This window comes from Cariama cristata, unplaced genomic scaffold (genome assembly GCF_000690535.1).
Source record: "Cariama cristata isolate BGI_N322 unplaced genomic scaffold, ASM69053v1 scaffold21488, whole genome shotgun sequence".
Taxonomy (NCBI): Eukaryota; Metazoa; Chordata; class Aves; order Cariamiformes; family Cariamidae; genus Cariama; species Cariama cristata.
Genome location: NW_009629669.1, coordinates 1120 through 19399, shown reverse-complemented (window position 1 = coordinate 19399; position 18280 = coordinate 1120). Strand labels below are relative to the sequence as shown.

General features: G+C 42.1%; 1 protein-coding gene across 1 annotated transcript; it reads left to right on the top strand.

The window, feature by feature from the left end:
* The first annotated feature begins 798 nt into the window (after positions 1-798).
* Positions 799-11189, top strand: TECTB (tectorin beta). Its single transcript, XM_009705269.1, has 11 exons — positions 799-852; positions 1515-1603; positions 3437-3627; positions 4047-4189; positions 4271-4343; positions 6883-6986; positions 7063-7146; positions 7346-7508; positions 9477-9546; positions 10467-10499; positions 10987-11189. The coding sequence occupies exons 2-11, from the start codon at positions 1528-1530 to the stop codon at positions 11037-11039; spliced, it is 990 nt and encodes a 329-aa protein (XP_009703571.1). The 5' UTR covers positions 799-852; positions 1515-1527; the 3' UTR covers positions 11040-11189.
* Positions 11190-18280: the final 7091 nt, after the last annotated feature.

Genomic DNA, 18280 nt, shown 5'->3' with positions numbered 1-18280 from the left:
TTCTGGACCTATCAATAAAAGCCAACACAAACAGGACATCATAGGTTACCAGAAGATCTTACCAGCTGACCAAGACTGTCATACAGCAAACACATGATTGATGGTCATATGAAGACCAAATTTGTTTCAGTTTTCTGTGCAATGGTCAATTTTACATATCCTATAGTGTAATATTTAATGTATATTACATAGTCTTATAAGCACGTAGTATTAGGTACTATAATTGTGTAGTATAATACTTAGGCTTAATGAAGATTCTACCTAAACTCAGATTACATGCCTGTGAATTTTTAGAAAAAATAAGTAAAAAAACCAACCCCAAAGGTGATATACAATCTGTTGAAATTAATTTTGTCCATTTGTATGGTACAAAAGTTGACGTTGTCAATAAGCTGTTCAAGACAGGAATCTAATTCCTATAAATTTTCACTGAATTCTAGAAGGCAGCTGTGGCTTCACCTCTGCAGAAATTCTACATTTTAGTAGTTAATTTGTAAAACAAAAATTTTGTGCCAATTATATATATACCTTCAGCAGGTTTCTGTTCAATTATTTTCAAGATCTGTTAAAAAGTCACCATAGAAAGACTTTTAAAAAATCAAATAGCAGCAATACAGTCCCATCTAGGGGAAGAGAACTGCTTTTCTATAACTCTTTTTTTTCCTCCCACACTGGACAATGCTGGCGGGTTGAGATTTAACCAGAGATGGGCTCCTTTTACAAGATTGCTTATATAAAGCGAAGATAACGCCAGCTGGGTTCATTTGAAAGAGGACATCCTGGGAAGCTGACAGCGCAGCTATTGGAATAAGACGGAATGAAAATCTGAAATACTTAGCCCCTTCCTATCTCGTAGGTATAATACTTAATTTCTTGAAAAATGCATAGGATTATAATTAGAAGGAATTGTCACTGAAATATACTGTATGAGCCTTTTATAAATATATATTTTTAAATAGATGCCGAGTGAAAATGTTAAAAACTCATTGTTTTTGTTGGAAATACTTAATCAGGAAGATTTTTTTTCTTTACTTAAATCATATTTGTTACTTCTGACAGTCTGCTTAGTGATGTGTATATTAAGGCAGACACTGAAGAGTGTCTACAAAGGGAGAATATGAGAACTCCAGTCCCAATCCCACAGGCTGGACATTCTTCTGCCTGTGGGAAACATCTTGCCGGTTTGAGGCCCGAAGTGGAAATGTAAATTACTGCTATGTATGTTTTCCTAAAAATTCAACGTTTAGCAGTAAAGGAGAAAATATATAAGCTACCAAAACTGAGCTACATGAAGTAAAATTGTCACAATAGTCACCCAGCGATAATAATGGTCTTGGAAATATTTATCCTGTAGATGCAATTAAGTTGGGTGACAAAATATCAGTAGTGTTATTTGTTTCTCTCTGCAAGAAGAACATGTTTAACAGTAGCTACAGTTTCAGGTCTGCAGTCAATGCATCGTTTTTATTTCCAATTTTAAAGACAATTTCAGCTTTTATTCCCTGTGTCCTCAGGTCATTGCAAGAAATGGTGACTCTTACTATTTATCTGCTGGTCATCTTGGCTCAAGCTCTTGCGGGGCCTTGCAATCCAAACAAAGCAGGTAAAATAACTTAAGTCTCCTATGATCTTCTCCTGTAATTAAGCTGCCAAAGAGTTTTTTTTCTATTTAAAAGTAGAAGGCTTTTTCTTCAGAAAGTTAAACTGTGGATTCTGGAGAGCTAATCCTTACATTTCTTTTATTGATCTGCTTTCAGCTAGTGCAGTAAAACACGTACCCCTAAAATCCTAGCCCCACAGAGAATTAGGCATATGCTTAACTCTGTGCAATAATCATAGTGCGATAAAGGTAAGCACAAGCAGAATTCAGGCATAAAATGGCAAAGAAAACAACAATTAGAAATTATCTGCAGTAGCACAGGCTAGATGCAGCAGACCTTTGTGGCCCAAGCTGGGCATTAGTCCCGCTGACTGCAATCAGATGCCTAGTGCTGAATGGATGTGCTGGGCTGAACTCCGGAACCACACTGCTATATTAAACAAGAAAAAACAAAAATCATTGAAGGTAAGGCTCTAATTGCAGACTGATTTCTGCCTAAAAATTCAAATTATCCGGTGCCAGATAGACCTGTAATGTAGAATTCACTACAATTAAGAAATGTGCTTTAGAAATGTGTTGGAATACACCTCAATATAGAGTGTTTGCTTTGTATGTGTGTGACTGGTGTCAGACTACTGTCACTAATTACATGGTATATCTCAAGTATTTGGCCCTCTAGCCATCTATTTCAGTACCTTCATTTGCACAGTTTTTCTGAACTGCAGGAATTTTCATAGCTGGAAAGTTGCCAGAGTTACAAATCAGACCATCAACACAAGCAGAGCCAACCTGCGTGTGCTGAAGGTTTGTTGACCAAAAAGGAGTGAGTTGTTATGGTCCCTAGTAGACTTTCCCTGACATGGAAAGGCTGCAAAATGAAGCTTTTCTCATAAAAATGAGAGTATCAAGGGCTTCAAAAGAAATAACTGAATAATTCCAGACAGGGTGCCTTTTTTCTGATTGTAGTAGTTGGAAATCTTTCTCAATTTTCAGGTCACTAATGGTTAGTCAATATTTGCTCTTTAAATTCCCATTAGACATTCAAATTCACACTGCCTGATTCTCTTTGAAAAATGTCCAATTCTGCTATCATGAATCAATCAGTCCGTAAGTTATGGTTCAATATTCATGGTTATATTAACAATCACCTTGTTTGGAAACATATTGCACTGCTGTTAACCATTGTTGTTAACAGAGCTAGGATTTCAGTTCATTTACTATTGCTATTAACAGGGCTAGGCTTTTCAGTTCATTTATTATTGCCATTAACAGGGCTAGGCTTTTTGGTTCATTTTTAGATCTTAGCTTTTAACTTGAGAATTGTAAAAATTCAGTTTGTGCTGGTCCTGCAATGCCAGTGCAAGGAGAGAAATGGCAGAGTATCTATTGTGGCCTAGATCTAACACTGCTACAAAAAGGTGCAGATCTACCGAAGCTTAACAAACAACTTCACCAATATTAATTTTACAGAGTCGGTGGCATTACAGAAGCCAGCTCTGCAGCATAAGCTAATCTGACAGATTTCAGTGCAGCCATTTTTCACTTCAGGTTTCTGAGCAATGTCTCTGCTCCTCAATCAGCTATTCCAGAAACATACAAAATTTACATGAAGTTCTGCATTGATTAGAAGGCAAAGGCCAAACTCTTCCAAAGAGGACAGAATTTAACAACCAAAGGTCAGCTTTGTGTAGGAAAAGCTGCTTACATTAGAGGATCTTCCTGCACACACCGCTCGTCACAGAAGTTTAATCCCAATGGAAAGTAGGTGTGCAGACCCACCTCTTTGGAAGAAAAACACCCCTGAGTATCAATCTAGGTGTATTATTTTCCTTTCAGATGTAATTCTGGTATACTGCTATCCTAAAACTATCATTACCAAAATTCCGGAGTGTCCTTATGGATGGGAGGTTAATCAGCTGGCACTTGGAGGCATTTGCTACAATGGGATCCACGACTCAGGATATTACCAGTTCACAATCCCAGACCTGTCACCTAAAAACAAATCATACTGTGGGACACAGTCAGAGGTAAGACTATCAAGGTCAACGTTTCTAAGCTGGACTGAGAAATCAGATGGACTCACTTGAGAGAGTCCTGTTTGCTTCAGCTTGGAGTAGGTTTTAAGTACTGATTGAAGGAGGCAGCAAACTCCGATATCAGAGAGAATGAAGAATCAAATAGTTGTGCTTTGCATCTACAGGCAAAATACTCGCAGGCTTAGTGATATTATTCTGTGTGTTAGTCACCCATTTGCACCTGTATTACACAGAACATTTATAGTAAGGCATATGTGTAGGCAGCACAGCACATAAAGAGCACAAAACCATGTTTTCTTGGGGATGGTGTTCTGTCACCAGATAGAGTCTTCATGTTTTGAAGTACAAAGTTGTTCCTGATGCCTCAAAGACTCAGTACTGCCCACATTTCTCTGTCTCACCATCCACAGTTCAAGAACCCCGTTTATCACTTCTACAACTCCATCGTCTCCAATGACTCCTCAGTAATTGTGAAGAGCCAGCCTGTGAATTACTCATTCAGCTGCACATACAATGCCAACTATCTGGTGAACCAGGCTGCCTTTGACCAAAGGTACGTCCTCTTCTGGGAGTGCACCTCACCCCATCTTCAGCACCACGTCTCACTCATACAGAAACTTTGTTATGTCCCCAGGGTCGCCACTGTCCATGTGAAGAATGGGAGCTCCGGCTCATTTGAAAGTCAGTTGTCCCTCAACTTCTACTCTGTAAGTGCTCTTTGACACTCAGCTTTTCACCTTCACCTTCCACACGCTTCAGCCTAAGAGCTGGAAAAAAAGGGCTGCTGCTCCTGACTTTTATGTGTCGTGGAGCACATTACTAGCCTGGAACAGATAATTACAGTGGGATATGCAGGGGTTCTTGTTTCTGCTGATTAACAAGGATATACTTAAACTGAACAGAGCAGACACATGGCAACTGTTCTTTTAATTCCTCCAAATCAGACAGATTTTTCTGCTAAAAGGTACATTTCTAACATGCTGACAGGATTTATAAGAAAAAGCAAAATTTGTTTGTAGTCCCACTCAAAGAGCAGCATGCATCTGCAGGTTCCGCGGCTATTGCATAGTCTCTGTAGGTACAGCAAAGCTCCATGCATTTCTCTTGCAGTTTGTTTCCTGGTCCTCTCACCTGACAGATATTTCGTGTTCCCTAGAGATCTTTAGCTCATGCTGGAATTCTGTTTCCAACAAAATATTGTCCCTGGATATCAGGCCGATCCTTTGAAACATCCCTCTCCTCCCCACAGCTCTGCTGTGCTGCTGAAGCAGCCAGCTTCCAATCCTGGAGTCTTTTTACCACCAAAGCACAATGAAAAGCACCAGAACAGCCTCTCTATTTTAGTACAGCTAGAAAAAGAGCAACTAATAACTGTGTTAAATCTATTGGCCAGGTAGAGGGAGTATTTACCACAAGGTAGACTGATGAAAATCTCTCCCCCCATACCCTGCATTTTGGACACCAATTGATCACTGAACATTTTTTCAGGCTTTGGGTGCCCCATGAAAGCCCATGTGGGCTTTTTGTCTGATATACGACACACTAGTAGTACATACTGGCAAGGTCCCAGGAGGTACCACGCTGTTCCGGTCAACTCCTGACAGAATGGCTGCAAAAACAAATGATGGACAGTGAGCAACGGATCTCTGGTACTTTAATTTTTTGCCAAATTATTGTTTTGTTCTAATGGCCACGGGGATCCCAGGAGTCAAGGAGGGAGTGGTTGAACTGTACTAACACATTTTCCCACTGAGCACAAGTACAGAACAAGCTCAGAAAGCTAATAGACCACTCCTTTGTTATTTTGTTCACATTTTCACCAGGGAGAAATGGTTAATTTCAAAGAATTTTTTTTTTTTCCTGGCAAAATGGAGATAAAAGATCTATCTTGCCTTGCTATTCACCTCTGCTGCTGCCTGACACAGCCCTCTACCTCCAGTGGGCTATACTTCCAGGTGCTTTATGTGCCCATTTCCTCATCCAGAAGCAGCTCCCAAGCTGCAGTGTAACCCAGTTGAAACACTTCAGTCTCACTCTTTAGGCCGTGACACACTATTAACAGCAAAGGACTGTGATGCAGCATGAGAGGCTGGAGCCTGAATGGAAATCAGACCTTCAACACTGAGACCTGTTGTGAAGAAAAGCAAGATAGCATTCTACAACAGTGCAGAGTAATAGAGTTTGGAAAAAGAAGCACTGTACTAGGTTCAACTCATTTTAGCACAAGGACTGATAAGAGTTTTGTGACAATGTTTCTGCAAATTCTTTCCTTTGGGAGAAATCTTTGGTTAAATGAGAATTTCTCAGGGCACTTAACAGCCATGGATCACTAATCTAAACACTGCCTTGAGCCTTAACTTCAGTGCATCCAATCTATCAGAAGTTGCAGTGGGAATACTGTTGTACCTCACAGCCACCTCGCGTGTAGGCGAGGAAAGGTACATAAGAAAATCAGTACCAGGGAACTGAGCAAGCACAGCAGGGAAAGATAGTCCAACAGCTCCAGAACTACGTATACCTGAATCCTGCTGTGTGGATTTAACTAAGTAAACCAATGCTATGACTAAACATGTTACTCTTTATAGAGTTCTGGTGGTAGTTTCATTATGATCTTATGCAAGAAAAAGCACTGGGATTTAAGGTAGGTACTTCAGTGTATTTGTAACCAAACTTTTTCACCTGAGCACTGCACACTGCACTACTTTGAGCAGGCTGGCTTTTTAGTGGATGAATGACTATAGTTGTCAGAGTTCTTTCTGCCCACTCGTGCCCCCTCAGCTCTCACCGTGCTGGCCACCACAGGTATAAATCACAGAGTGCTGAACCTTTGCATACGATTTCTGCTTGTCTTCATTCCTTTTGCCCGATACATGGCCATCTCCCAACCCCATTCCTATTCCATACAGTCATCTCTAGTCTCTCACTCCCACCAGCTTCCCCCACTATCGCTGGTGTACCAGGAGCAGCAGCAAGCTCACTTCCCACCCATGCTGTGATATAACACATACCACAACCCAAATAGCATCAAATTCTGACACTTATTATCATTATAAGCCAAACATTAACAAAAATATTTTTAAGCACCACCTTGGGCTTGCAATAGTCCCACTACTGGGTGTACAGTCTGGAGCTTGCAGGTAATAAGAACCCAGACTTCTGGAATCCATCCCTCCAGAGCTGTCTGAAGTTGCCCCGTGCCTTTGCTTCGCATGTTACATATGATGCCTTTCTCTTTGTCTTTCAAAGAATGCGAAGTTTTCAAGTATAAAAGAAGCCCCTTTCGTCATTGAAACATCAGAAATTGGTTCCGACATATTTGCTGGAGTGGAAGCTAAGGGCTTAAGTGACAGGTAGGCAAGGGAAGGAGCATTTAATAAATTGGAAATCGGTACTTTCCTTGCTAATCTGGGGTTTGTATCTCCTCAGGTTCAAAGTTGTTCTCAATAACTGCTGGGCAACTCCCTCCTCAGAGTATTTCTATCAGATCCACTGGCCTCTGATCACCAAGGGGTAGGTGCTGGTGGGACCCAGGGGAGCACCTCTGCCCAGCCCAGCCCCGAGGATGGCAGAAAGCTGGGGACTGGGAGATGAGGAGGCAAAATAGAAGCTGGCCCACAGCAGGGCAAATGCATTCATCAGACTGCAACTTCAGGAGATGCTTCACTGAAGCCATGGAGGCTCTGACACTGCTTCTCCGTACACAACACAGGTGTGGCACAGACAACTCCATCATTGTGCATGAGAACGGGAAAACGAGCCGGGCAACATTCCAGTTCAATGCATTCCGCTTCCGTAACATCCCCAAGCTGTCCAAGGTCTGGCTGCACTGCGAGACGCACGTCTGTGACAGCGAGAAGTTCTCCTGCCCGGTGGTAAGGCCTTCCTCCCAAAGAAACACACAGTTCTAAATTTAGACAGAGGATGTTGAGACCTTCCTGAGGGTGTGTTCAGTGCAGAGCCAGTGCCAGGGCTTTCAGTAGATGGAGCCACCACAATGCATGAACCGGAGTGGCCAGCCGTGCACCCCGACCTGTCATGCCACAGGCACTGTATGCAACATTGGGCAACATGTTTAAACGTATTGAGAAATAAGGTAGCCATTGAAAAACTCAGTTCTTGTCGATATCCCAGACTACAGTCCTGTCTGACAAACAGCTACAGTGAAACACAAGCCTGAAAAAAGGGAGAAAGTATAGCTTTTTCCATTTTACCAAATAGAAGAGTGAGGGCACACTGGGGGCAGCAGGAGAACCTGGCTCAAAGTTCATCGATAGTCAAACAAAACCTGCCAGTCCCCCTTCCCAGGGAAAGTCCTTTCTGCTACCCTGTAGTGCCGCAGTAAGTTACCGGTCTTGCAGCTATCCTGTTTGGCATGAAATACATAAATTGTCACTGGAGCAGGAACTGAGGTCAAAGAGTAGGTTCCTGTGACCTTAGGTGGGAATGAGGTGAGGGTGCTATCCATGTATGCTATTTAGCATGGGCAGGTACCCACTGCTTGCACCAACTGATGCAAGGGTGAGGGGTCCTAAAGTGTCTTTCTTTAAAGACTTCTCTCTCCCTCCTTCAGGAAGTCAGAGCTTCGCTATTCTTTCTCTCAGGCAATGAATGTGTCATTGCTATAAAATGAAGTTGAATTTTATTTAACCTGAAATGAAAGCCCAAAATACTCCTTAGCTGACATAATGTCATTTCAGCAAGGAATATTTCTTGCAGGAGAAGAGAAAGCGTCACTCCTGGTGAAACCAACTTTTCTTTCTAAACCCTTTCTCAGTCCAGGAGCCAAATTAAGACAGCAGTTTATTACCCAGTCTCAGTGCTAAGCAGGGGACACTGATTTGTGCAAAACTTGCAGGTTTGACAAAAATTCATTGTTAGAAATTCTAAGTTTCAAAGACAAAAGAAAAAACTCTGGGCTTAGATTTTATTGTTTGTTTTTAAAGGTTTCTTCAACTTTTTATCCAGTCACAGACAAGAGTTAAAAGAAAACACAAAACCAGTATTCCATATCTGCCTTTCTGACAGTACTGCCAAATATCTACATCATCCTTTCAGGCACAGGGTGGAATTCCCCCCTCACTCTCCAGCATAGGATAATTGCTCAATCAGGCTAACATCCCTCCAGTCCACTTCCAACCCAAAAATGCAGTTGGTGGTCTGCTGCAATTAAGGCTGAACCAAGCTGGGGGTCTATGCTTACAAGCAACTAATAACCAGAATTACCACACACTGAGTTTGTTAAAAAAAAACAATGCCCACAGCTGGGGATCTGCAAAGGTCAGGGGATGGACAAGGGCCTTTAATCTGTAGAGCACTGCTTCCAATACAGATCTTGTCAGCTGTGACAGGCATCATTAGTGCTGGACATGAGCTGATCTATATGGAAGGGATTTGGTGCTTCCTGTTTCTACTCAATGGGCAACAATTATAATTAGCAATAAACAACAACAGAAGCTTTCACAGAGGTCATGGGTTAAATAGATGGAGCTCAGCTCCCCCCTTCCTTCTTAACAGGAGTTAAGGCAGGGTGGAAAGGGCAGCCCAGGAGGACCTGCGATGAGCAAGCGGACACCCATCTGGGCTCCTGCCATCTCACAACTGGAAAGAGCACTTACACTGTGCCACACCAAAATCCTCAGAAAACGCACCATAAAGACTCTCCTTAAATCTCTCCTGCACCAAAACACCGCAATAATTACAGGATAAAAAATGTCTAGAAAACATGCAGCAATATTGATACAGATTTCATTTCCTTGGTAGGAAACATGAGAACTGGGTTTGGATTTTTTTATTGTTTTAAATTTTGTTGGTATACATGGCTTTCTCTCTGATCTCTTGAGACATGTGACAAACGAAAACAGCGCATGGAACAAACTGGAGGTGTTTTAGTGGCAGAGATCGCTGTACGCAGTAAGTGACTGGATTTCTGGGGTGTTTCTGCCTTTGGGAAGCATTGAAGTTGGGAGCCAGCCATGGCTTGCAGCGTAGGAGCAAGCAGAGGGAGCCGAAGCCCTCTGCCAGAGCCCTTTTCCCTGTGGCAGCAGGAGTCTTGAACAGAAGTTGGTCCTCTCAAGGCTCCAGGCTCTGGCAGAAGAGCTCAGTGAAACTCTCCTCATTTACAAAGTGAGTAAAGGCACCCATTTGGCATTAGTGATAAACGGCCAAACCACTTAGACACCAGGTTAGCAATGTAAAGTCTGGTCACCTGCATTTGACCTCAGCAACAGCCCAGCAAGCTCTGATAGATTGCACATGAGCGGGAGAGAGGTCAGGCTTAGGAGCAGCAGGAAAGCTTTTCTTTACGCCTAACTCTGGTAGGGTAACCCTTCGTGCCTGTCCCTCCTGATACACAAACTGAACTGCCATCAGGTTTCTCCATTATAAAACAGTGCCTGTTTCCTCTAACTGCTGCCTCCTGGACGCACCAGGAATTCCTCCCTGAGCTGATTTAATTCTGCAGATCCAGCACATCTTTTCAAATAGGTCCTTGGAACAAGGTTTGCCTAAATCATGTTTTCACTAAAGCCCTTTACACTAGTTTATCAACTATATCCACACCAACCTGAAAGCCAATTTAAAATGACAAATACACACAGAGCAGCATTATTACAATTTAGTATGTAGCATGAGTAAAATCCTATCAATTTTAGAAGATAAAAGAACTGAGAATCCTTTTATAACTTCAGATAGTAAAGCCAAGAGGAGGAAATAGCCAGAATTTCAAAATGTGGCCAATGTTATCCGTTCTGCTTTTACGAAGCACGCTGGTACACTTTGCCCTATTTTAAACATGCCATCCCAATGTTATGTTTCTCTCTTATTTTATACAGGCAAAGGTTTATCCAGATTTTACACACTCTCAGGTAAATAGCAAAGTATGACAATGAAAATATCAGTCCCAAATATGGATTTTGAGTGACTCTGTCAACATAAAACCCATAGCTCAAAGAAAGAGCTGAAAAATCTAGTAAATTTGATGGAAAGGGAAATGTTTCAAAATAAAATTTTATTTCTCAACGTCATACACTTTGCTTTCCTCTTTTTGGCACATCCCTCACTCCGGACAATAAAATCATACCAATAACTTCCAATACTGAATATTACTTTCTCTTATTTTCACACCCTCTTACCAAAAAGGAACAAGCATGTTTCACTGGCTCAACAGAGACTTGTGAAAGCATTTCTGTTTGGAGACGGTTTGAAAAAGGTCTTTCAAAGCCTATTTGTTAAAACTTGATATGGTGACAGAGCCACATTAAGAGCATGCAGTTGGACTGACAGGGGTGGGAAGAGAACATGAAAGGCAGCTCACAGGCAAGTATTCACATTTATTCTGTGTTTCTCTTGCAGGTATCATCTTCCACCTACTCTTTGCGATTGGATTTTGTGCTGTTTTATTATAAAATGCAGCCCAGCTGTGTTTCTTAACTTTTCCCAATCCTCTTTGGACCTGGACTTCTTTACTGAAGATGTTTATTCTACAGAGGAAAAATGAAAGTCACAAAAAATCCTTGTGCACCATTTTACCAGATAAATAAAATATTCCATGAGCTTTCTGCCTCAAATACTGGAGAATCGCAAAGCAGATTTGCCTCTTCCCAGTCTCTGCTGCCATTTTAAACTAGTGAAAACCCAAGGGTTATGTATTCTACGAATGCCTCCTTTTAAAGAGTTGTGATGCCAACAGTACTTGTTTCTACAAAAAGAATAGGGATATGCAAACTCAGCATTTTTCAATGCCAAATTCACCTTCAGGATCTCCCTTCCCTGTCATTCTCAGTGTGGTACCAAACTCCCCTCCAGGCCTGGTCTTGCAAGGTCATAGCTTGATGCGTGAAGCCTTTGAACAAGATGAAAACTAACCTAACATGTCAAGGATGGGAGAAAAGGATGCTTTTTATGTAGCAATAGTTAGAAGGTCCTCAGAATCAATTACCTGACATTTCTTTCCTGCTTCTCAGTCTTGTCAGTATTGATTGGTTGGGTTAAATAGAGTACAACACGTGCTGCAGTAGGTACAACACGGTTAGGAGTAGGATGTCTCACTGACTGGACAAGCTCAGTGCTGGACAGCTGCATGGTGTGGATGCAAATTAAGCACATCTGAGGTTGGAAAACAAGCTAATGAGATTTAAGCTTCCTTGAAGACAATGCTGATGTCAGATACAACAGGGTACAGGTGTTAGCTGTGTACCTGAGTAACAAGAGCTCTTAAACAGCAAGAAGAAATCACTAGAAAGGGAAATCATGATTTCTAAAGAACAGGAAATATCAGGACATGAAACAGTTTCCCAGCAAGAGTGATGGTAGGTTCCTTCCTTCCAGTAATTACTAAAACAATATTGAACAAAACTCTTGAAAGTGTAAGAAACATTCCTAGGCCTTTTCCATGAAGCTTCCAAGATCCTAAATGTGAAAGAGAGAAGAATGACTACAGCTGTTAAACCTCCTATTAATGAACGCAGTGGGTGTACCTCTGTCTGTACATACTGCAGCGGAAGCACATTATAGAATGTTTGCTATTGTTTGCAGAGAGGAAACCTCCTGAATAATTTATTAAATTAAGGATTTTCAGCTCCCTGTTCTTTTTGAAACCTCACTGTTACGAAGATTATGCATAGCTAGAACATGCATACGTTACAGCCAGAGTTTTCAAATACACACAGATCCCCCTCTGTTTGCTCCTCTAGGTGTAATCTCAGTCTATACGTATTTATAAGTAACTGAGAAAAATAAAGCTGTTTAGAAGCTGAAATTACAGCAGACAGCATCCACCCTGACAGCCTGCAGAAAAACGGTCCGTTGTGACGGCATGCATTTAGCCATTACGTACAACAGAGGGCACCCTCTGGACAGAATTGCCTGATTTACACAGAGCAGAGTTACAAGATCTATCACTTCGAAGTATTTCTTAGTGGTACAAGTTTCTAAAGCAGAGCAGAGCTACTGAATGTTTTGTGTACGACCAAACATTTTGATGAGAGATACTGACCCTGCAGGTTTTTCTACCCCATTTGCTGCTTTGCCTCCCTTTCCTCCTCCCACTAACACTCCAAGTTTCAACACCTGCCAAGTGGCTTTACCTCTTCAAATTCTTGTCCTTGCCAAATGAGATTAACACACCACCTTCTTCTCCAATGCCTGCTTTTTTTTTTGGCCTTGTCTTGGCAACAGTCAGTGCTCTCCTATCGTGGCTATTTTGTGCAGAAAGCCTTGAACTCACTTTCCTTGGTAGGTTGATTAATTTTCTTCCTGATTATGCAATAAGTGTTGCTTTGGAACAAACCCTGCAGGACTGCAGCAGCTGTGAGGTGTGCCTGCGAATTCCCAGGCCACCTTCCTGCCCACTGTGGGATGAAGCCTCTGGGCGTACATAGAATCATTATGGTTGGAAGAGACCTCAAAGATCATCAAGTCCAACTGTATACCCAATGCCACCATGCCCGATAAACCCACTAAACCATGTCCTGAAGCGCCACATCTAAATGTTTTTTGAACACCTCCAGGGATGGTGAGTCCACCACCTCCCTGGGGAGCCTATTCCAATGCCTAACGACTCTTACAGTGAAGAAATTCTTCCTAATATCCAACCTGAACCTCCCCTGGCACAACTTGAGACCGTTTCCTCTTGTCCTATCGGTAGTTACTGGGGAGAAGAGACCAATCCCCACCTCACTACAACCTCCTTTCAGGTAGTTGTAGAGGGCGATAAGGTCTCCCCTCAGCCTCCTCTTCTCCAGACATCTTTCCTATATGTGTTACTGTATTGAGTGGGGCTCATGCAGCCAGCGAGCTGTGGTTGCAGGAGAGGCAAAGCCCTATTACCAATCCAAGTCCGGATCACTATCTCCCTACAGTCCAGAAACGGTTTATTGCTAAAACCAAACAAACAAAACATAACTGAAAAACAGCTCCCAGACATGACTGTGAAAAGGTCTATCTGACAGAGAAGGCAGCAACATATGAACAGATTTCAGCTCAGGAAGTACTGTTCCTTAAGAAAGCACAAGTTGTTCATCCTAAATAGCTTGCATAAAAAATATGGACTATAATTACCTTCATTTTTTCCTAATCTGCATATGGTTTATCACTATTTATTCTACTAAATACTCTTTATGTTGCAAGTATCAGAAAATGCAATGATTGCAAAAGATTTTAGCACAAGCTGAAGCTTGATAGACTTCATTTCAAAAGCACTATAATGACGGATCTTTTTCAGCTGGTGGGGCATGAAGATGCTTGCCTTAATCTCTTCATCTGAAAGTGCAACTCAAGGCTGGTCATGGAAACACAGGGAAAAGAAAGTTAGTTACAGGGGACATAGATAATCTGTTTAGAACCCAACATTTGTTTTCCCACAGACTACAGTTTGGTTTTGTCCTAATTCTTCCTCCCATTTGGATGAATTCTAATGAGGCATGAGTTTTTACATACTTTCCTTCTCACAGTTTGGCATTGCAATGCTGGAGCACAAGGCCACTGAGGTCATGGCAAGAAGTAGTAGAGATATGAACACACACAGGTGTCAAGACAATAACAACACAGGTTGCAGCACAATATCACTAGTACAGTGACACACATTTACACAATGTTTTGTTCATGAAATATAGGTGATTTCTCACTTGCAAATGGTAAACACTACTAACCTGTATGGCCTTTGTTTGACAGTCACTGCAGATGCAAATAACGATTAAGAAAGTCCAACAGAAATTGTCAATGAAAGAGTGAGTCAGATCTAACACAAAATCCTCAGAAGTACAAACCAGCAAGCATGCTACCTACGCAAGCTGGTACTTTCCATCCTTGATGCTCTGTATTTAATGTCCCCAAACATGCAGTGCCATGGCACTGTGATTCCTTCCACTCCCTCCACCCCAGGTCAAACAGTGAAAGAGAAAGAGTAGGCTCTGAGACTGTCAAGTCAGAATTAATTATAGTCAAGCATTATACCTTATATCCTGTGCTGGGATCTCACAATTTCAAATCCAAACCTGAGAACGAATTCTCAGTAGCTGGTTATCAGAGGACATGCAACTGATTCTGCTGCAGAGATGCCAGACCAGGTCTGACCTGACATGCCCACCTAGTGCATCCCTTGCCAACTCAGCCCTGAAAGGACTGAAGCAGCATCAGGGCTGCAAGCCTTTCTGTAGGGGGAATCTCGACTCAGTAGCACACTGAGGTAAACATTGCATATGCTGCCAGAATTGGCAATATGTTACACACTATAAACACAGGTAACGTCTCAGATCCAGATAACGTGTATATAAACTCCCCATCTTAATCCTAATTTAAACACCAACTTCATATCTTTATTCTGTAAATCCATGACATTTTGTTTAAATGTCCCAGTGAGGGACAAGGAAAAACCCTACTTATCTCAGAATAGTATCACAAGAGCCATGACTTGACACATACAAAACACATCATAGAAGTACCTAGCCTGTATTAGGAGTGAACCTCCTCACTCCATGCTGAAGATCAAATCTTTTCAAGTTATCTCCATCCAAAGGGCAGCTGTCACTCACAGGTGCAGAGGAAAAAATAGCTATTGATTGATTGGACCCCACAGCCTTTTCATGTAGCGTATCACTGTGGCCCTGCAAAGGTCAAGTCCAGTGGCTCCAGAGAAATAAATAATCATTCTTGCAGTCAGGCAGTCAATGGAGAGACTGGTGTCCTGAGCTCTGTCAGAGGCTGCGTTGCACCCTGAGACATAGAGATCAGCCTGCCTTCCAATACATTTTTCTTTACTTTGTTGTTACAAGGAAAACCTAGTAGCCACCTAATGTCTTAGCTTGCTCTTTAAAAGCAATGACATTACACATATTCCAGTTCTAAATTCTAACAGAATGTCGTGAAATTCCCCTACACAAAGCCCACCTGCAATGCAAACAGCTGCTCTGTGGTGCAACCAGTCTCCAGCCTTCCCAGATTGCTTTCCACATTGAGCAGCCTGTGCCTCCTCTGCTGCTAAAGTTTCTCTGCATGTAGTTTCATCCACATTAACACGCTCCTCCTTACAGACTGGCTCTCTCTGGGCATTTACACACTGTGACACAAAGCATCACTGGAAGGGATCCCACCCTGTTGCAAGACAGTCTGCTTTTCTGCTTACATTCACCTGCTCTAATTGGAAAACATCATCAGCGTTTTTCTTCTGGGAGCAACCACAGCAACACATGTCAATACGCCTAAGACAGACATTCAGGATGTGTATCATATTGACCTTATTTTAAAAAGACAATTAAGCCACAACAGATAGCACAGACTTGTCAGTAACATGGCCCTGAAATATGTTTTGAGAAGATCTTGCAGGTTTAAATTTCATTCTGCTTTTCCATAAGCACATTCAGCAGAGATTTATTCACCAAATCACAGAATCACAGAGCTGATTTGGTTGGAAGAGACCTCTGGGATCATTGAGTCCAATCTTTGCCCCAACATCACCATGCCAACTAGACCATGGCACTGAGTGCCACATCCAGTCTTTTCTTAAACACCTCCAGGGATGGTGACTCCACCACCTCCCTGGGCAGCCCATTCCAATGCCTAACGACGCTTTCTGTGAAGAAATGCCTCCTCATTTCTAGCCTGAACTTCCTCTGGCGCAGTTTCAGACTATGTGCTCTTGTCCTGTCACTGGTTGCCTGGGAAAAGAGACCGACACCCACCTGGCTACAACCTCCTTTCAGGCAGTTGTAGAGAGCCATCAGGTCTCCCCTCAGCCTCCTCTTCCCCAGACTAAACAACGCCAGTTCCCTCATCCGCTTCTCATCAGAGTTGTGCTCCAGACCCTTCACCACCTTCGTTGCCCTTCTCCGGACACACTCCAGCAGCTCAATGTCTTTCTTGCAGTCCTGCATGACAGGAAGTGGGGCATGTAGATCCTGTTCCATGGTGAGCGCTAAAGCTGAGGTCTAACGCTAAAGCTGAGGTCTTATCACTGTGAAATGTTTGCATAGTACTATAAATTTACATGGTGATTAATAAGCCCTGATAAGAGCATTCTGAGCACTTCTCCTTGTCTTGCACCTCTATGCCAGCACCATTTATTGACTACCTCAAAGTACTCTAAAAACAGCAACTGATTAATCTGGAAGATTTAATCTTCCCTTTACAAAGTGGGAAAACCTGAGGCAGAAACAATGACATGAGCAGGTCACGGCAGGGGGGGCACATCAGATTGGTACTCATTCCAGTAAGAGGGGAATGTTATGGGAACAACAGAAATAGTCATCAAGGAAAAATATGTAGCCTGATCTGATACTTCTGAGGATGAATTGTGAATTGAGAAAACTTGAAAATTTTGCATTTATTTTAACTATATTGGAAAGAGAAATTCCGTACATACAGAAAATCAAGACAACAAATTTAAGGGTTCTGATACACAATTTATTATGTACCTGGTGACCCACAGTAATAAATCACAGGCACCCATAGCAAACATAAGATAAAACCCAAAAGTTAATCACCGGGAAGGAAGTTTATATCAACAGGTTTTACCTCACACTCGTGATAGGTGTGCCATCATGCCTCAGTGGGTGGCAATACTTACGCTCTGATGTACCCGGCCTTCCACCCCCAACTCACAACCAGTCAAACTCAGCCTGTTTACCTGTGTGAAAGCCAGCAACGCAATTTCAGCTTCTCTCTGGGTATACAGCCTATCTCGAAATTAATCACAGCACTCAGGAATTTTAGAGACATAATAGCTATTTCTTCAGCGTTGTTGATCCCACTGCAGACAGGTAGGCTGCTGTCCACCATATAAGCATCACCAGTGGTTTCTACCTTTAGCAACAAAAAAAGCGCAACTATTCTTATTGCATGTCCTAGATGTGGGGTGCAGGGTACAAAAAAATCTGAACCTTCAATCCTGCAGTGACTATAAATCTGAACCTTTAATCCTGCAGTGACTATTTTCCAAAAAGTAAAGAAAAGTGGGGGGAAAAAAACCAAACATGTTTTGAAGTTACTGTATCAATGGTCCTTCACTGGACTTAACAGAAATTTTATTCAGTTGTGTTTCCTAGGAGAGATCTTAAACCACTTTACAACTTTCTCTGGCAGATCGGGAAACAAGTTGCCTTCTCACACCCATTAATAGATTATGAAAATGCATTTGCTACTAACCTGCCTACTGAGTTATTCTAGCAGAGGTTCCTCTCCAAGGCCAGCAGAAGAGTCACGACAAAAGCTTTGCTATTCCAGGACTATTTGCTCAATAGCCAGAAAGTGCCAAACACCATGTGTTTTAATGATTTTATAGTAAAGGCTGTACAGGTCATTTAGGAGACTGACCACTTGAAGGGGGATGCTGAGAGAACACAAGTTGCAGCTGTACCAAGCAATGAACTGCTCTCTCCAGTGAAGCTGAAAAGGAGGAGGAAAAGGGATAATTTCTTTTGTGACCACTGTTTCTTGTTCTCCACTTCCTTCATTTGCCCTGATTTGTTTTGGAAATAGGCAGAACGTACTGAAAGCATTTTCCAAAACTTCAGTAGGAATCAAGGGAAGCGATGTATGGAGATCACTGTCCATCATGCTGACCAATATTGCCTTCCTATTTCTTTCCCGGCTTCCTTTGCATCCTCCATTGGCTTTTGTTTCTTAATTTCAAGCGTGATAGAGCAACACTTTG